Below are 20,505 nucleotides of genomic sequence, written 5' to 3' on the forward strand. Positions count from 1 at the left end.
AAGGGTGCTGCAAACATTTTTGTGGCTGATTCCTGCACAAAGGATAGACACATTTGGAAACCCCTTATTTAAATGACTGCACCACCTCAGCCAATGCTGGGCAGCTAACCAAAGCCTGCATTCGGTGCATCTTTAAGATAATTCAATCCTGCTAGGGTCCTCTGCTATGCAAGATGCAAAGAAATAGTAGAAAAGTAGGAGTGGTAAGAAAAACTTTTGAGGTGTTCAGTTTCTAACTAAAAAAGCCTTCTGCTTTAGTTGTACTGTTTGTTTATCCTGTTTGAAATGTAGGTTATTGTTTTTAGGTTCAGATTAGTTTAAGATGTGTAACTGCATAATAACCATCCAAGTAGATAAATGTTGTGTTGGTTGTTCAGTCTTGGATGAATAGTATCTCTAATTAAGATCTTGCAGTTCATGTTTCTTTTGTTGGGTTGGGCACAGTTTACCCCAATCCCATGAGGAAAACACAACAATGTTACTAAATATCATGGAATATAATATGTACACATAATGATGCCCCCTTCACATTTCTGTCTGCCCCCTCATGTATCCATGCTTAGAACCGGCCCTGTTGCTGGGCTAGATTAGCTCATAGCAGTGGTGGCTAATCTACTATAGTACTTAATAATCGCAAATATAAACATCAAGCACAAAAACATAAAACCGTAATGGACTGAATGACCTGTTCTTTATGTTGGAAATATTTGATTGTTTTTGGAGTGTTGTTACTTAAGCCTCCAAGAAAAATATGAACAAGATTTAGCTTTTGTTACTAATAGTTCAATAAAGTCTGAAAGTAAATTATAGGGATTTTTCTATGTTCTAAAAAATAAATACATTTCAACCTACCATAAAACGTTCCTATAAAGTGTGATGACGTTGTTCTAATACATTTCAATTATTCATTTGTTTTTCAGATTATTGAGATACAATAATCATTTAACTATGAACCAGGATTGTTTTACAGTAGAAAATAATGGATGTTTTTCTACTGATGCATTATGGTATTAGTGTCTCATCTTCCCCATAGATTCCTGCTGGGTTCAGGTCAGGCCATTTTGCAGGCGATACCATCGTGACTGAGGTAGTGGTATTAGGTACATGGGCCAGTACTTGCTGGAAGATGAAATAAAGCTTCTCAGCAGAGAAAAGTGGCTTAAAAACGAAGAATGTAACCCGGGTCCTGGAAACATGTATGTGTGGAGGCTCTGGAAGCTCTGACATCAGTCTGTGCTTTGCAAATGTCCATCAAACTCCTTCCACTTAAACCTGCAGATTTAACAAATATGTAAAAAATACTTTTTAGATATTCTTTTTTTACATGTACTTCAGCAGCATTTTGGCTTTTCAGTCCTGATGTATTATAACCTAGATATATTGATTTAACGTGGGCTGATTTTAATGTTTTACAACAGATGCAATCTTGATTGTTAGAGCCATAAATAAGAAATATTTAGATTATTTCTACAATGCTTCGTCATATTTAGTAAAGAAGGTTGATTCAATTCGATTTGATTGATAATAGAAGAGGTGAAAATGTGTTTCTTATGCCAGCAGTCATATTAGACGTTGATTTCAGGTGAGAAACCTCCAACTCTCTCTGATATACATATTTAGAAAGCATGTTAATTATTTTTGCCTCAAGCTAAATATTTATCTTGTAAGCTGAATATTTTGCTTCATGCTATTTTTTTCATGATGATTTATTAAAGTTTCATATTTATAGTTTTGAATTCGAGTTCTCAGGAGAGTTCAAGAAAAATGAGATATTGGATCCCAGGGTATGTTCAGATCACCGATAAACGACAAAAAAGTCTCAAGTAACAAAATATAGGTGAAGGAGGAAGCAGAAGTAAATTCAGGCATTAAAGGAAGAGTAGATAATTATATCTGCAAGCAAAACATTTAAATACAACCCCCCTCCACAAAAAAACAGTTGTCGTTCTAAAACGTCTTTATGCCAAACAGAAAGTCATTTGTTTTGTCTCTGTGTTTAATATTTCTAGGTTGACAGTAAGAACACTATTTGTCCTGTGACGTAAATCCTGTTGACTGAGAATCTCCGTGCATTTCCAATTCAAATGGAAATATGAATGACTGTGAAGACCAAAAGGAAGAGTTCCTTCACACTAAAATTCCTCCTGGTGGAGAACATGGGACCCGGATCAAAACCGCGGGGTGAGATGAAGATCTCGTGATCATATCTGCCTCCGCTCCACATCATGGTGAAATCCTTATGGCTTTCTGTTTATTGTATTGAAGAACAAAGCGACAAAGACGAGAATCTGATGAATCAGAACCTGCCTCTGAATTGGAACCAAGCTGTGTGTCCTTCCAGTCTCGAGAGCCACCTATTCATTTTAAAGCTCCATTGTCTGAGACAAAGTAAGTCAACATAACAAAACCAAATCTGATTATGAGCAAAGCTCAAACTACTGTGAGATGGATAGATATTAGGAATGCTAAACAAGAAGACATTAGAACCACATCCCACAGTGGACTTTAAAATGTATTTCAAACTCTTGATTTAAATCCTGATTCTTTGCTGTAAATGATTTAATGTTTGTTTTGTTGCAGAATCCAGAACTTTTCTGATCCCAGCTGTGTTTCCAAGAAGAACCCTACTGCATTTGCCAGTGAGAAGAAGTGAGTTTTTCTGCTTCTATCTTGCTGTAACTATTTAACCTAATAATTTATATTAAGCTTTTGTAGAAAAACATATCCTGTAGTTCAACAGTGACTGCAGTGGATCCCCACCAGCGAATAGATGAGATCCATAAGTAATATTTTAATATCTCAAACACCAAATATACCTGCGACAGTCATACTATTACTGTCAGTTGATTAAAAACATCAGTTGGGTTAATCTTACTTTACTTTACTGCTTAAATATCTAAGCTTGACATTAAAACACATTTTCAAAAAATGTTACAGAAAATGTTTTATTGCCTCATACCAAATATCTCAGTTTTCCATGTTTTCGTATTCAGGAAGGTTTAAAGCAGTAATTGCGTTTCAAAAATAAATTGGAAATGCTCACTATAAATTGGTTGTGCTTCGGTGAAAGGATAATTCACTGTTGCAGTAATACTACCATCATCAAGGTGTTCATTTTAAAGTACAACAGTCTGACACACTGTGGTTCTGGTGAGAGACTTTTAAGTCAACATAGGTAAGGAGATTAATTTGCATTATTTAATATCAACATGTACATTTTTTTAGATTAACTGCATGCATTAACACGTTAATGTTGACAGCCCTAATTAATACATACAGGGGAAAAATTCATGAATCTGTAAGAACTGGCTGATTGCATAGGTGAGGGGGAACTGTGTCAAAAGTTATCAGCTACTTATCCTCAATTGTCCTCTTTACTTTTCTCCTTAAAAATACAATAAATAACATTAAAAACTGTTTTTATGCATAAGTCATTTTAAACAACGCTAAAAAATTCTGCTGACTGCTTTTGTAGTTCTTACCAGGAGAGCTCATATGAACTCAGGAGTCAGGCTGCCATTCAGAATCACACTGAACTGGACGCCATATTTACGGTGAGAATACGTAAATAAGTATGTGTGTATTTAAAAGTTATTCGTTGAAAATATGTACATGACTTTATTAATCTCATCTCCAGCTGCTGGAGGAAAATATTCGGACTTTTGTGAAGATTGAGCTGAAGAAGCTCCAAAAGCTCCTGAGTCCAGATTATCCTCAAAACTCAGAGGGTCAAATGCAGAATGAAGAGATTCTGGAGGGTGAGAATGAGGAGCAGAGGAGAAGAACCAAGGAGTCATTTCTGAACATCACTCTGCACTTCTTGAGAAGGATGAAACATGACGTTCTGGCTGAGCGTCTGGAGAGCAGTAAGATATTCTTTCTTCATTTAAATAGGAACATATCTCACTTTCATTCTACTAAAATCACAGAAAAAGTGAACATTAGTAATGAAAGAGAAACTGGTGTTCCTGTTACCTACTGGATTCTTGGTCCAAATCACAGATTTCATCTGTTCTTCAAGTGTGATGTTATATGCCACATCTCCAGTACAAAAGTAAAAAAATCAAATCACAGTTTGCAGATCACATAATGCAAAGCTGCTATTAAAGCCAGAGGAGATTAATCTGGAGAGTGCAAAGAGAAGGAAAGACTCAAATGCCTTTCTCAATTTGTACTCCTATGGGTTCATGATTTACCACAGGAAGAGTTTTATCCCAACAAAACATTAATTATCAGTGAGTTCAAATACAAAAGAAATACCCTTCTAGAATGTCATTGTAACAAAGAGAGGAAAATGTATTTTCAATGTTAGCAGAATAAAGCAAATGAAATAAAACTGTTTTTGTTTCTTCATGCAGGGACCCCTACCATAGAGTTTCAACAAAAACATAGAACAAATCTTAAGGAGAAGTTCCAGTGTGTGTTTGAGGGGATCGCCAAGAAAGGGAGTCCAACCCTTCTGAACCAGATCTACACAGAGCTCTACATCACAGAGGGAGGGACTGAAGAGGTCAATGATGAACATGAGGTCAGACAGATTGAAACAGCATCCAGGAAACCACACAGACCAGAAACAACAATCAGACAAGAAGATGTTTTCAGAGCACCATCTGGAAGAATTAAACAGATTGGAACAGTGATGACAAAGGGAGTTGCTGGCATTGGAAAAACACTCCTGACACAGAAGTTCACTCTGGACTGGGCTGAGGGCAAAAACAACCAGGACATCCATTTAATATTTCCATTCACCTTCAGAGAGCTGAATGTGCTGAAAGAGAAAAAGTTCAGCTTGGTGGAACTGGTTCATCACTTTTTCACAGAAATCAAAGAAGCAGAAATCTCTAAGTTTCACGATTCCCAGGTTCTGTTCATCTTTGATGGCCTGGATGAGAGTCGACTTCCACTGGACTTCACCAACAGTCCGATCCTGACTGACATTACAGAGTCCACTTCTCTAGATGTTCTCCTGATAAACCTGATCAGGGGGAAGCTGCTTCCCTCCGCTCTACTCTGGATAACCACACGACCTGCAGCGGCCAATCAGATCCCTGCTGAGTGCGTTAATCTGGTGACAGAGGTCAGAGGGTTCACTGACCCACAGAAGGAGGAGTACTTCAGAAGGAGATTTAGCGAGAAGCAGGCTAAGAATGTAATTTCTCATATCAAGACATCTAGAAGCCTTTACATCATGTGCCACATCCCAGTCTTCTGCTGGATCATAGCTACAGTTGTGGAGGATGTGTTGACCAGAGAGAAAGGAGAAATGCCGAAGACCCTAACTGAGATGTACATCTATTTTCTTGTGGTTCAGATAAAATTGAAAAAGGTTAAATATGACAGTCAGCCTGAGGCAGATGCACACTGGACCACAGAAAACAAAAGAATGATTGAGTCTCTGGGAAAACTGGCTTTTGATCAGCTGCAGAAAGGAAACCTGATCTTCTATGAACCAGACCTGACAGAGTGTGGCATCGATATCAGAGCAGCCTCAGTGTACTCAGGCGTGTTCACACAGATCTTTAGAGAGGAGAGAGGGCTGTACCAGGACAAGGTGTTCTGCTTCATCCATCTGAGTGTCCAGGAGTTTCTGGCTGCTCTTCATGTCCATCTGACCTTCATCAACTCTGGAACCAACCTGCTAATTGGATCAACCAATGCATCAAAGCAATCTGCTCCAAGACAAAATGAGTCTTCTAGAACAGAGCTCCACCAAACAGCTGTGGACAAGGCCTTGAAGAGTCTGAATGGACATCTAGACTTGTTCCTCCGCTTCCTTCTCGGTCTTTCATTGTCAACCAATGAAAATCTCCTGCAAGATCTCTTCACACAATCAGTAAACAGCTCACAAAGCAATCACGAAACAATTCAGTACATTAAAATGAAGATTGCTAGCAATCTGTCACCGGAGAAAAGCATCAATTTGTTCCACTGTCTGAATGAACTGAATGATCGTTCTTTAGTGGAGGAGATCCAGCAGTACCTGAGATCAGGAAGTCTTTCCTCATATAAATTGTCTGCTACTCAGTGGTCAGCTCTAACGTTCACCTTACTTTCTTTGGAAACAAATCTGGATGTATTTGACCTGAAGAAATACTCTGCTTCAGAAGAGGCTCTCCTGAGACTGCTGCCAGTGGTGAAAGCCTCCAAAAAAGCTCTGTAAGTGCAGGTTTTGATTTGTAAGTACATTATAAATTAGACATTATTTCACTGCTCAATGTTATTTCATCTCAGGCTTAGTTGTTGTAATCTGTCTGAGAGAAGCTGTGAAGTTCTGTCCTCGGTATTGGGATCAAAAAACAATTCCTTGAGAGAGTTGGACTTTAGCAACAATAACCTGGGGGATTCAGGAGTAAAGATGCTCTCTGTTGGACTACAGAGTCCCCACTGCAAACTGGAAAGCCTCAGGTCAGTACTCCTCCACAAACTCCTCTACAGTTCACATTTACTGTTAGCTTTGAGGTATATGCCAAAGTATTTAGTATGTTTGTTTGCAAACACAACATGAAACAATCATCCATGTCAAATATGACTGTGTTCACATTAAAAAAGTTAAATGTTAAATGGTTGAGTGAAATAAAGTACAGTCCATTCATGCATTTACTGTTTTTACTGAAATGAGATTGGGTGGTGAGAGTAACTGGTTCTGGAGGGACCACTTACTCTCCAGTATGGTAAATGAGGTCTGAGTTCCCAGGCCATTGGGACAATATATAACGCCCTCAAGCCAAATCAGGGTCTCCACAATGTCTCCAAAGGGAAGTGTCCAGATTTTGTCCCCAACCATGTCAGCAAACTCTTTGGAACAAGCAGACCCCAAGTAACAGAGATGCTGGTTCCCTATTCTCTGAAATGTCTTGAGGAACACAGCGATACACAAACACAACTGGAAGGACAAACGGTCCCCCACAACTTTCTCAGTGATTATGCAAGGTGACAGATCTGGTATGGTTTCCCAGTGCCGGTCCACTTGATCTAAATTGGTGTAGAAGTCTACATATCCATGCCTTTTTTTCGTGTTTGAGATTGTGGTGTTTTTAATTGCAGGTTGTCAGGTTGTATGATTACAAAGGAAGGTTGTGATTCACTGATCTCAGCTCTGAGCTCCAAACCCTTACAAATGACTGAGCTGGACCTCAGCTACAATGACATCGGAGAATGGGAAGAAAAGATGTTGACTGCCAGCAAAAACAACTCTGAACTGGGCACTCTAAGGTATTTTCAGACAATAGCAAGTTGATGAGTGAAGTCATGCTAGCAACAAAGGTGCAGAGGAGATGAGGACCAGGAGGAAGACGTGCTATGCAGTTGTGAGCTCAAGACTATTTAATGACCTTTTCCTAGTTAATTTTCTTCTACATGCCTTCCTGCAGGGTGGATCACAGTGGAAAGCAGTGGTTAAAACCTGGTCTAAGGAAATGTAAGTTTGAATGAAGTAAACCCATTTATTAAGTTATTAAATCAGTTAATAGCTTAATTTGTTTCTCTCCATTAGACTTCTGTGAACTGGAGTTTGACACAAACACCATAAACAGAAACCTGAAGCTGTCTGATGACCACAGGAAGGTGACAGTGTTGGAGGACGAGCAGCCATATCCAGACCATGTAGACAGATTTGGCTGGTGGCAGCTGCTGTGCAGAAATGGTTTGACTGGTTGCTCTTACTGGGAGGTGGAGTGGAAGGGAAGAGTTCATATATCTGTCAGTTACATGAGTATCAAGAGGAGAGGATTCAGAACTGACTGCAGGTTTGGAGAGAATGATCAGTCCTGGAGTTTGAGCTGCTCAGATACCGTTGGGTATTCAGTCTGGCACAATAACACAGTTACAACCATCTCCTTCTCATCTCCCTCATCCTCCACAGTGTCCAACAGGATAGCAGTCTATCTGGACTATCCGGCTGGATCTCTGTCCTACTATAGAGTTTGCTCTGGCAGATTAATCCACCTTCACACTGTAAACACCACATTCAAAGAACCCATTTATCCTGGCTTTGGGTTCTGGTCCTATGGTTCCACATTGTCACTCTGTTCATATGAGAACTGCAGGCTTCTGGAAATGACAGCAGTTTGAAGTCTAAATTAGTTGTTAAATTATTGTTATTTATTTAAAATGCATTATTTATATGAAAGCACGGTTTGAAGAAAAGGATAAATTTTCAAATGCTAAATTCTCAACTGCAAAAACAGCAACTTAGACTTTTTTAGCTAAACTGATGACATTAGCATTTCAAGCAAGACTGATTTAATGTAACATACTAACAGCACAGTTATTGGCTAAAGTGCTAATTTAAAATTTTTGTTAACATTCCACAACATGCTAGCTTTAATTTGCATGTTAGCTAACTATCTAACTTTTTTACTATGATAAAATGAACTTATATACTGCTATTAGCTAATTCTAAAACACTGGCAAAAATACGAAGATACAGATTAAAGTTAACTACTGTTTTTAGTTACATATACAGGTTCTCTCTTTGGATTGTTTGGAGAAAAAAAGTCAGCCTTGATTTTTGTGCAACTTTTCTGTTAGGTTCCGTGTTTCTGTGTGTTTATTTTTGAGTTTTTCTGTGTTCAGCCCTGTTTCCAGCCCTGTTTCCTGTGAGTCTCTGTCCTGTCCTCCCCGTTGATTGCTCCCCAGGTGTGTCTCATTCCCTTAATTACCCCGTGTGTATTTNCTTTGGGATTTAAAGATCTATTTTGTAAGAGAAACCTGCCAAAGAATCATTGCTCTCTGGATCTGTCTGGTAACAAGTAACAAAAATATCTCATTGTCAGACAATCACATTCCTACATACCACAGACACATGAGTTAGGGTAAAAGGAAGCTCTCTTACAGTAAACTGCATCAGGCTGAACTGGTTTGACAACACTTACCATATTTTGGTCTCTGCTGCTCCTTTACAAACTGATTTAGACAGACATGGGAACAAGCTACAGATCTGCAGCAGCGTCTCCAAAGGCTTCTTACTTACAAATGGAAATTTGACTTGAGGTGAGTTATACAGCTGAGAAAACTGTAAATATCTGACTAATATCCTCAATCTGTGTTGTTGTGGAGTTTCTTCAATGCTGTTTGAGAATATTTTATCAGTTCCAGTTCATATTTATCAGAAATTTTTGATATTAATGGTCATTTGTTCCTGGATGTATCCCTCAGCAAAGACCGGATAAAGAGTGAAGAGTCCATCATCCAAGTGTCTCCAACCGGGATCAACACTCATCTGATAAAATGTAAGGCATTTTACCTGAACTAACGCAACAATTTTCCAAATGTTTACATGTAATATTCCATTTATGACACTTTATGACACTGATTTCACCAAAAGGTTGCTGGTTTTGGTTTTGACCAGAAAACATCTTGTTGGCTCTGTGAGTGATTTTAACTGCTGGTGGCTGTTAGTTTCGTTCGCCTTGGTTGAGTGCATGTGATGGAAGAACAACCTGCATTCACTCAGCCAAGCGGAAGAAACTGGATGCAAATAAAAGATAAAAGTGAAGGCAAATGCTGTGTTGGTGAAGTTTCACAAATTACTGAGTTGTATCTACTAAACACAAACTAGGATGATGCTACTTAGAAAACAATCAATAGTTGGTATTGGCAACAAGAGCCATTAATTCCTTAATGTCTGCAGTTGGTGAGAAGATTTTTTACAGAACCTTGCAAACATTTTTATGCGCAAAGGTATTCACATTTTGTCAGCTAACATCCACAAACTTTATGGATTTGACTCAGATATTTGGTGATTAATCAAAGCAAAAATAATGGATAAAAATGTGAAGCGTGTTCCAAAACGCTCCTGTTGGCATTCTGACTAAAACCAGGAAGGTAGATCACATCACCAAGTCCTTCCACTGAGAAAAGATCTCTCAGGTCTTCTGTTTCTGGTCTGCTCTGCATCCATTTGTATCTAAATAGAAATGAATCTTTCTATTTTTCCTCTCAGGAATTCCCAGCAGAATCCAGACTGTTCTGAACCCGACTATGTGCACCTTGGTAGTGATGGATCTATGTACCGACCTGTAGTCTTCAAAGAGAAACAACAACCAGAGGATGAACGGTTAGAAAATTCAAGCTGAGTTATAGGTTACTTAAAGCTTTAAAAGTTCATTGTGTATAGCTGACAGTTTGAAGGTAGGTGGTTCTTTAAGTTAATCTGTTAATTGTGGTGGAGGGACAAAGTTACTGATTTGAGAATGGAAAGTGCTACAAAGCCATTTTTAAGGCTGTGATGGCTATGGGAGCCATCCAGAAATGAAATGGTGCAGAAACCTGCAAGGACTGGAAGACCTTCCAAAGTGACTGAAAGACTGCTTCATCTACTCATCCAGGAGGTCAACAAAAACCCAGAACAACTTCTAAAGTTGCTCACTTCATATCAGAGATTTTAGTTCAGCAATAAGATGTCAAGATGTCCACCATAGGAGAGTTTCAAGACAAAGACCACTGCTGACCCGAAAGATCAAAAACATCTTCATGATCCTCAAAGTTTTTGGAAAATATTCTGTGGACTGAAGAGACAGTACTTCATGTTTTAGGAAGGTTTTGGTTCTGTTACATCTGGAGCAAAACCAACAGCATTTCAGTGGGTCAGGATTCCTCCACAGTTAAACACTCATTACCACAAACTCTTGGTCTGGCACTGAAATCTGCTAAATGATAGAACACATTGAAACTGTGAAAAGAGGAAGAAATCTGTAAAGAAGAAATTACTTTTTTAAGCACTTTACAGGTTAACTAATATCTTTCCCTTTAAACATGTTTTTCCCAGGATTTATCTCCGACTGCCCTGCTCTTCTGGACTCAGCAGTGTTTCAATGCAGAGTGATAACTCCATGTACAGACCTACTGCTTTCACAGAGCATCACCAGCTTGATCAGAGGTTCGTATTAAAGTTAATTTCACAAGTCTTGGAACGATGTACACAGCATGTATTTTTTAAATAAAAGGAGAGACGTCACAACAGTTGTGTGTTCAGATTCCACTTCAAGATGGTAAATAGTTTGTGCTGTAATCTCAGCTGTGCTTGTCTTTGAGTATAAAATAACTCTTCTCTCCTGACTCCTTTTAATGCTTTGTCCAAATATGTGATATATAAGTTAACTGGTAATTTAAACTTGAAACAAAATAAAATGTACAAATGAATGGATGACGAGTTTATTGCAGCTTGGATATCTGACTGGCTGGAAGACAAATCTGAAAAGAATAAAGTGGATCTGAAATGAGGATGCAGTGATGAATATAAAAAGTTTGTATAATGTGTCCTTCATTTCTCTGCAGACAAACGAAGCCTGGCAGGTCTTCACAGCAACTAACAGAACTGAACTCCATCTTTGAGGTGCTGGAGAAACATATTTTTAATTTTGCTAAAGAGCAGCTGATGAAGTACCAGAAGATCCTCATGCTGCAGCTCTCTGAAGACCTTGAAACTAGGAAAGAATTTGAAAATGTGTTTGACTGTGAAGATGAAGAGCAGAAATGCAGCAGAGAGTCATTTCTAAAGATTACAGTGGACTTTTTAAGAAAAATAAACAAAGATGATCTGGCTGAACATCTGCACAAAGGTACAAGAATGTTAGCTTAAAAAGATGGCTCTTTAAAAACTATTGACCCTACAAACATCTTTATGCTTGATTTGTTTTGTGAACAAAAAAGCAACATAAGTTAAAAGGATGTAATTTTTTGTTTCAGGAACAATTCAAGCCATGTGCCAGTATAAACTCAAATCCAACCTTAGAAGAAAAGCCCAGTATCTGTTCCAGGGAATTGAAAACCCAGGAAATAAAAGTTCTCTAAATCAGATCTACACAGACCTGTACATCATAGTGGGAGAGACTGGACAGGTCAATCAGGAACATGAAGTCAGACAGATTGAGAGAGCATCAATAAAAAGAGGGAGACCAGACATAAAAATCAGGCAGGAGGACATTTTTAAAACTTCTTCTGGAGGAAAGGAAGCCATCAGGACGGTGATGACGAAGGGAGTGGCTGGCATTGGGAAGACAGTCTTAATACAGAAGTTCACTCTGGACTGGGCTGAAGGTAAAGCCAACCAGGACATCCAGCTAACACTTCCATTCAGTTTCAAAGAGCTGAATCTGGTAAAAGATAAAAAGTTCAGCTTGGTGGAACTAATTCATCACTTTTTCACTGAAGTCAAAGAAGCAGGAATCCACAGTTTTGAGGATTTCCAGGTTCTGTTCATACTTGATGGCTTGGATGAGAGTCGACTTCCTCTGGACTTTCAGAACAGTCCGATCCTGACTGATGCTACAGAGTCCAGCTCAGTGGACGCTCTGCTGACAAACCTGATCAGGGGGAAGCTGCTGCCCTCCTCTCTCCTCTGGATAACCACACGACCTGCAGCGGCCAATCAGATCCCAGCTGACTGCGTTGATCTGGTGACAGAGGTCAGAGGGTTCACTGACCCACAGAAGGAGGAGTACTTCAGGAAGAGATTCGCTGACAAAGAGCAGGCCAGCAGGATCATCTCCCACATCAAGGCATCCCGAAGCCTCCACATCATGTGCCACATCCCAAACTTCTGCTGGATCATCGCCTCAGTTCTGGACTTTGTGTTGCAGAATGGAGAGGAGGCCGAACTGCCAACGACCCTGACAGAGATGTACATCCAGTATCTGGTGGTCCAGATGAAAGTGAAAAAAGTCAAATATGATAGAAGAGCTGAGACAGATTCACAGTGGGACGCAGAAAGCAGTCAGATGATCGAGTCTCTGGGAAAACTGGCCTTTGATCAGCTGCAGAAAGGAAACCTGATCTTCTATGAATCAGACCTGACAGAGTGTGGCATCGATATCAGAGCAGCCTCAGCGTACTCTGGAGTTCTGACCCAGATCTTCAGAGAGAATAGAGGGCTGTACCAGGACAACATGTTCTGCTTTGTCCACCTGAGTGTTCAGGAGTTTCTGGCTGCCCTGTATGTCCATCTGAGCTTCAAAAAATCAGGAGTGGATCTTCTTAACGAAGAAAACGAAACTCAGTGGCTCTGTTTCTTTACAAATATGCCTGATCTGGCCTCCTTCCACAAAGGTGCTGTAGACAAGGCCCTGAAGAGTCCAAATGGGCACATGGACCTGTTCCTACGCTTCCTTCTGGGTCTCTCACTGCAGACTAATGAGACAAACCTGAAAGGCTTGCTACCAAAACCAAGAAGTGATTCACAGGCAAACGATGAAACAATCAAATACATTAAGAAAAAAATCAGTGAGAATACCTCAGCAGAGAAAAGCATCAATCTGTTCTACTGTCTGAGGGAACTCAATGATTGTTCTCTTGTGAACGAGATTCAACAATATCTGAGCTCAGGACAAGTTTGTGCAGGAAAACTCTTGCTGTCTCCTCAGCAGTGGTCTGCGCTGGTCTTTGTCTTACTGTCATCAGAAGAAGATCTGGACATTTTTGACCTGAAGAAATACTTTGCTTCAGAGGAGGCTCTTATGTGGCTTCTGCCAGTAGTCAAAGCATCCAAAAAAGTGCTGTAAGTGGATTTCTGAATTGTTCAGAGGTTTTATGAGTATAGTCTCTACATGAAGACCAAAAGGATGTGCTGTTTCATGCTTGCTTCCTCCCCCAGGCTCTGTGAGTGCAACCTGTCCGATCAGAGCTGTAAAGCCCTTTCTTCATTTCTGGGCTCTGAATCCTCCAGCCTAGTAGAACTTGACCTGAGTAACAACGACCTGCAGGACTCGGGAGTGATGAGCCTGTCTGCTGGACTGCAAAGTCCAAACTGTAAACTCGAAACACTCAGGTCTGAATTCAAATTTCTGTGATAAAAAAAAGATAAATTCCTTTTTTTTCTTTCTTAATGAGTATAATTCTTTCTTTGTAGTCTGTCAGGTTGCATGATTGCAGAAGAAGGCTGCATCTCTCTTGCAGATGCTCTGGTTTCTAACCCTTCTCATCTGAAGAAACTTGACCTGACCTACAATCATCCAGGAGATCTGGGGATGCAGCGGCTTCGTGCTGCATGCCACGATCCAAACTCCAAGCTGCAAGATCTCAAGTATGGGCTGAAAATAAAAGTCTACTGCATGGAGATTTAATTTATCAATTTCAGTTTACAGAACATATTTATTATTTTTTTCCCCAAACAGAAAAAAATCATGAAGTCAAGTTTATCAGTATAGCAAATTTCTGAGAGGACAGTTCAACTTGCTCTATATTATAATGTTATGCAAACAAAACACAATATTCAAGTATGCTGAGAACAGGAAATGGCAAACAAGTAACATACATGAGTGTGATTTACACTGTCCTGGCCTCTGATTGGTTTTCTTACCCAGTGGCGTATTTCTGCAGATGGCAGTAGGACCACAGGGAGGAAGAAGAGAAGCTTCATGTTTTTCACAGATATTGTGTCTCTGATCATACTGTCAGAACACAGTGACAATTTTAACAAATATGTAAAAAAACAACACAGTTCTAAAGTTACCAATTGCATATTTAATAAAGGAAGTCATCATTGAAAATATGTTTTTTATATTTAAATGTTATTTGTGTAATGTTTGAATTATAAGAAATGTCACAAGTTGCATAAAACAAAACTAAATATATTTTGAACACTGCTGTTTTAATATGTACCACTATAAGTATATAATGATCAACATCATTACAGAACAAAATAAAGCCAACATTTTTTCATTTGCTAGCTTTTAAATAATTGGTTACAAAAGTTTAAACTAACAAAATTAAGAAAGTAAATAGATGAGGAAGTAATATGTTGTCACTTAAAACATTGTTTTCTTCCTGCAGACTGGACCCTGCTGGAGAGCAATGGATGAAACCTGGCTTGAGAAAATGTAAGTGTAATTTGTACAAAACACCAAAATGCAAGTCTGTCCATGAACCCTCCCCCAGACTGAGCACAAGATGCCATGGTCAGACAGCGGGAAATGAGGAGGGGGGTGTCCCATCAGATCATCAGTCCCTGAAACCACACAAAAGCGCACATAGGGTCAATATGACCATGCCGGACTGCGCACAGTGTAAAAAGCTTATGGGGTCCAATGGAACCCAACCTTAAGACCACAGGAGGGTTAATATTCCGTATACAGCTATTTTTATTAATGTATTCACATTTCTAGTCCACTCTATTGTAATAAACCATTTTGTTACTGAGCCATCTGACCTGTCAGAGGATAACCTCCATGTTTGTTCTTTCACCAGACTTCTCTGATCTGCAACTGGACATGAACTCCATAAACAGAAACATCAAACTGTTGGTCAAAAACAAATTCGTGACTTTGGTGAAGGAGGAGCAGCCGTACCCGGATCATCCAGACAGATTTGACAACTGGCAGATGCTGTGTACAAATGGTGTGACTGGGCGTTGTTACTGGGAGGTGGAATGGTTGGGAGAAGTTCGTGTATCAGTGAGTTATAGAGGAATTAAAAGGAAGGGCGAAAGTGAGGACTTCAGGTTTGGAAGGAACAATCAGTCCTGGAGTTTGAGCTGCTCTGATGCCGGCTACTATATCTGGAACAATAAGATCAGAATGCCCATCATCTCTCATGTCTCTCACAGAGTAGCAGTGTATGTGGACTATCCTGCTGGCCTCCTGTCCTTCTACAGAGTAGATGCCGAAACGCTGACCCACCTCCACACCTTCAACACCACATTCACTGAACCTCTGTATCCTGGTTTTGGGTTCTGGTCCAATGACTCCTCATTGTTTCTGTGTTCGAAGGAAGACGTATTTGGAAGTGTTCTCCTAAAACCTGTGATATGAATCATTTCTAGATTATGTTCATGTATGTAAAGATTCATCATCATAGTAGAAGCAGTCATGTTGACTTGAACACAGCGTAAAACCAGATAAATGTGCAGAATGTGACACCCGACTAGGATGCCTCCTGGATGCTCCACTCTGAAGGTGATCCGACTCTGGGTCCGACTGAGGAAACCCTGCAGTAGATCCAGAACTCTAGAGGAACCAAGTTCCTCTTTTGGTCAGGGAACACCTGGAGTTACTGGATACAGGGATACTGGTTTCTTTCCTGAACCTCAACAATCTGATCTCAGAAAAAAACACGATGATGGTTGGATGGACAGATGGAATAATAGATGAATTAATCTTAGAAATACTAAATATTATTTTGATAATTCAATGCATTGATCCAGAACCTTTTAGCCTGCTTTGACTTCAGATATAATCTTTAAAATAGTCTTCATGTTTCCTAATGGAAACTTTTGGACCACAGTGACATAAGATCACCGCTCTGCTCCGCTGCTAAAGAAGTTAATGTTATTTTTCTTTTCCTTTTTATTCTGCATAACAGACTTCTGTCTAAGCCATCTCTTGTCATTTGCTGTGAATACAGAAAATAAAGATGAAGTTTCTGTGAAACCTTCTCTGCTGTGATTCTGTGACGTCACAATGACTAATTGACTCGACTTTCATCACGTTTATCTCGACTTTAAAACAAATAAAAAGATGTTCTACCTGAGCTAGAAATAGTTTCTACGTAGCTGTAAGTTTAGCAAACCGTAAAGTATTTTCTCAGTGGACTGAATAGTTTCACGCCACATATAATTTTCTGTTCACCTTTCAATTATGCCTCACATTGTAAAATCTCCCACAAATAGGTTGAAATCTGTAGCTGTGATGCAACAAAATGTGGAGAAGTTGGAGTGTGAGCTTTTGTAAAGTACCTTTGGAGTAGCTGAAGTGACCTGATTCTCAGGAGGCTCCATCTCCTGTTCCTGTATTAGGATTACACCAGGCTCCCAGCCGCAGGTCCGACTGGTTCGGCATCTCTTATGATGTGAACGAGATCAAATCCCCAGTTTCTACTAACGAGGGACAATGAGCTGCTTGCTCTGATTCTGTGGTTTTACCTGGAGGTTGGAAAAAGTAAGTAATTTAATATCGGTCACTACCTGACCTGATTTATTAGAGCTCTAAAATGTAAAATCCTAATAATTATGGCATCATTTACATGTTTTGAACTTTTAAACCGCAGCAGTTTAGAGTCATATCTGACTCATCTGTAAAAATTGCAGGAAATGCTGAACCAGCTCTGACAGAAGCAGACAGACTAGATTATGAGTTTATTTTGAAACGCTGGAACAACAAAGCCTTTAGTCGTCTGCATATTTTCACTTGTGCAGGTTACAGAAGAGAAGCTTCCAGTAGCTTTTCTTGGGTGTTGAAACAGGTTCATAATGTAAGCGTGGAGCAGTTAGTTGCTTTGGACAGATCAAAATATTATGTTTGTGGTGGATTCAGCAGGTTCTGGGTCAGTGTGTACGGCGGTTCTCTTTAAGGAAGTTGTGATCGCTGACTGATCGCTGACTGATCGCTGACTGATCGCTGACTGATCCTGCTGCTGCGTTTCTGTAAAGGTCTGAACTCTGCTATGGATCTGTGTGGGAAACGTGAGAGCCAGACCACGAGGTAAGATGTTTATGTTTTTCAGCTAAACGTCCTTAGATAAACTTATTTGTTTTATCAAATATAACCGAAGAGTCATCAGAAAGTCAATAACATTTTGATTCTAAGCATAAAATTAAAGATTTAAACAAAGAAAACATAATTTTCCCCACTTCACAGCTCTGAACTCAGTCAGGTGTCAGTCAACCGTCTTCGACTATTATTTGAACCCTCTGCTGACGCAAGGTGATACTTTTCTATTTTTATGTCACATTCGTGAAGTTATGTAGTGAAGTCATAGTTTTAATTAACTAATAATAATGATTCTTCTGTTTCAGGCTCCGACCACCGAAACATGACACCAATAAGAGTGATCGATTGAAGAAAACCCGTTTATTTGACGAATCCGACCTCAACGGTGGAAAAACGTAAGAATCTGGTGCTGATTCAGTTTTCAATCTGTGGTTCATTCTGTTTTTGAATGAAACTTTCTCTTCATCAAGATGAACTGCATTAGAAAACGAGCTCTGGACCTCTCTCCTGAGTATTAGTGTATTCTTTAAGGAGGTAAATGGATTTAAAAAGTTATAGGTCCCTTAATGAAAGGGTAACAAATACACTGCCTAATATATAATATAAATACAAAGTAACGTCTACTTTTCTTCTTCACCTTGGTTGCTTGAGTTCTGCATGAAGTTGTGCAGCTAATGAGCTACAGTGAGCCAGATTAGCTGAATGTTTATAGGAACATTAATTTATTTGGTCATCTGAAGGAAACAGAGTCGTAGAGAGTATTTACAGACTAAAATGTCAAAATCCAAAAGTTGGAACGTATTTAGTTAAAAAGTTTCATTGTCGGATGTTTGGTTGAACATTTTTAGTAAAGACACAAATCAAAAGGGCTACTGTTAAACTCAGTGGGGGCAAACCATCTAACATTAAGTATTTATAGGAAATTGCAGCACTTTACTTAAACTCTGTTTAAAAATACAATAAAATGTGATACATTAAAGATAATTGACAAAGCAAAACATCCTGCAGAAGCAATCCCAGCTGAACCAGATTTTCTTGACTTTGAAGTGAAAATAAAGGTTTTTATTTTTAGAGGTCAAACTTCAGTCCTTTGCTCTGATAATCTGCAGCACACTGAGCTTTGGGAGCCAAACAGATATTTAGGTGCATTTCTTTAACCTTGTTGACAGTAAAATGGAAGTGGTCAAAAATAGAAGTTAAAAAAGTAGCATAAATGAAACTATTCACACAGTGAAGCAGTTAATAGCTTTACTTCATCATCAAGCTAAAAGAAAACGTCTCAAACTGGTATCAGATTTACTGCAAACACTTTAATCCCAGTTAGTGGGATTATAAGGTTGAGGCTTTGCAGTTTTTAACGGTTTATATCCTGAACGCCTCTTCCTCTGAAATCCTGCATCATCACTGCAAACCTTAACTTCCTGTGTTAACTTTTCTCTTTCTGAATCATTTATTTATTTAGTGTTTTGGCTGACTGCCACTTCTGGCTCCATACCAGGGGTGTCCAAAGCGCGGCTCGGGGGCCGTTTGTGGCCCTTAGACTGATTTAGCATAGAACAACATTTACTGACTTTACTGCAACCAAATCAGCTTTAGTCAAATGTATTAAACTGGCTAAATATAGCAACCACCTTGTAATAAAGTGATCTAAATCCTACATACATTTGTTCAGTCGAGCCAAAAAACTTTAAAAATTTGATGCCTTTTTTTAAAAACAGCAAACAAGCAAAATCTTTTTTAAATTTTTGGATCAACAATGAATAACATCAAATAAAGACACTACTTTTGTTTGATTTTATTCTACTGTGAAAAACAGAATTTATAATGCCTAGTTAGTAAAAATAAAAACTGTATCTATATTAACTTGTTTTATTCAGTAGAAATATCCAGACCAGTTAAATGCTCCGATGGAAGCGTCAGTATGTGTTGCTCATGTTTTCAGCCTAAATGATTGAAAACAGTTGGTAAAATCTGTTATTTTTAACATTTCAGAGCTGCTTTCTGCTGATAGAAATATCTCTGTGAATCACTCGTAATGTTTCGTTTCCATCAGCATCGACCTGCAGACACCAGTCCTGTCCCCAACCAGCGCCGTGTCCATGAAGAGCGACCGCTCCATGGATCCCATCACCGTGTTCAGAGAACCACAGCAGCCGCAGAATAAAGGGTGAAGAATCACTGAAAGTAGATATTTACATAATAAAATGAGAATAATTGATAAAACTAATCTTGTCCAAACTGCTGTTAGGACTCTGAGGAGAACGGTTCTTTTCCACTGTTTCAGCTGAATTTTCTTAGATAAACTTATTTTATCAAATATAACCAAATAATCATCAGAAAGTCCAATAACATTTTGATCCTAAGCATAAAAATAAAGATTTAAACAAAGAATTAAGTATAAACATTCTTTATGAGGGAAATTCAACTGAGTCAAACAAAAAAATCTACCAAATTTGACAATTATTTAATAATCTGACTGAACTGAATCCAGTTAGGTTGACTTGGATCTACAATGAATAACTGGTCCATTGCATCCAATTCAATTCAGCCGTCTCAAGGCACTTTATGCAAAAAAGGTCATTTTAATTTAATCACTCATATGTTCCTGTTGATCCTAGTTGTCAACCTGTGCATTAAGCTCAGTTCATTATTTAAATTAGTCCAAACTGTTTGTGTTTAAACCATCAGAAACGACCAGGGTCCGGTTCTGTCCCCAACCAGCGCCGTGTCCATGAAGAGCGACCGTTCAATGGATCCAATCAATCACCGTGTTCAGGGACAGAAACCAGACTGAACACAAAGGGTGAGAATCTAATTATTTTGTACTCATTTTATTAAATTAAGATGATTTGTGGCTGCTGGAAAAGACAAAGAGTTTTATTTTTGAATTTCCATTCAGAAACCACTGCTGCATGCTCGATAGTTGTGGCCACTTCTAGGTTTTCCTTGGAAATGCTTTTACTGTCAGTGAACTTCTGGTTGTTTTGTTTCTACCAGGATCCACCAGCAGACAGCAGCCGTACCCTCATCCAGCTGTTTATCCATGAAGAGTGACCGGTCCATGGATCCAATAACTGTCTTT

The 20,505-nt window shown here is 39.0% G+C and overlaps 3 protein-coding genes across 4 annotated transcripts in view; all 3 read left to right on the forward strand.

The window, feature by feature from the left end:
* LOC103146807 (protein NLRC3-like) overlaps positions 1-8,175 on the forward strand; it is an 8,794-nt gene extending 619 nt beyond the window's left edge. For both annotated transcript variants that reach the window (XM_007564855.2, XM_016677877.1), the window contains exons 2-11: positions 2,010-2,181; positions 2,266-2,388; positions 2,581-2,649; positions 3,476-3,554; positions 3,638-3,866; positions 4,359-6,156; positions 6,232-6,405; positions 7,045-7,212; positions 7,371-7,417; positions 7,493-8,175. In XM_007564855.2, coding sequence (XP_007564917.1) covers positions 2,093-2,181; positions 2,266-2,388; positions 2,581-2,649; positions 3,476-3,554; positions 3,638-3,866; positions 4,359-6,156; positions 6,232-6,405; positions 7,045-7,212; positions 7,371-7,417; positions 7,493-8,070 — 3,354 coding nt within the window. In that variant the 5' untranslated portion in view covers positions 2,010-2,092 and the 3' untranslated portion in view covers positions 8,071-8,175. The remainder of the gene's footprint in view (positions 1-2,009; positions 2,182-2,265; positions 2,389-2,580; positions 2,650-3,475; positions 3,555-3,637; positions 3,867-4,358; positions 6,157-6,231; positions 6,406-7,044; positions 7,213-7,370; positions 7,418-7,492) is intronic.
* A 3,527-nt stretch (positions 8,176-11,702) lies between these two features.
* LOC103146824 (protein NLRC3-like) lies at positions 11,703-16,063 on the forward strand. Its single transcript, XM_016677879.1, has 5 exons — positions 11,703-13,495; positions 13,592-13,765; positions 13,847-14,020; positions 14,770-14,816; positions 15,184-16,063. The coding sequence occupies exons 1-5, from the start codon at positions 11,703-11,705 to the stop codon at positions 15,744-15,746; spliced, it is 2,751 nt and encodes a 916-aa protein (XP_016533365.1). The 3' UTR covers positions 15,747-16,063.
* A 3,441-nt stretch (positions 16,064-19,504) lies between these two features.
* The window catches only part of LOC103146805 (protein NLRC3-like), a 7,133-nt gene continuing 6,132 nt past the window's right edge, over positions 19,505-20,505 (forward strand). The window contains exons 1-2 of the mRNA XM_007564852.2: positions 19,505-19,590; positions 20,112-20,226. The gene's annotated coding sequence lies outside the window, so the exon portion shown is untranslated. The remainder of the gene's footprint in view (positions 19,591-20,111; positions 20,227-20,505) is intronic.

Source organism: Poecilia formosa, unplaced genomic scaffold (assembly GCF_000485575.1).
Source record: "Poecilia formosa unplaced genomic scaffold, Poecilia_formosa-5.1.2 Scaffold168, whole genome shotgun sequence".
Classification (NCBI taxonomy): domain Eukaryota; kingdom Metazoa; phylum Chordata; class Actinopteri; order Cyprinodontiformes; family Poeciliidae; genus Poecilia; species Poecilia formosa.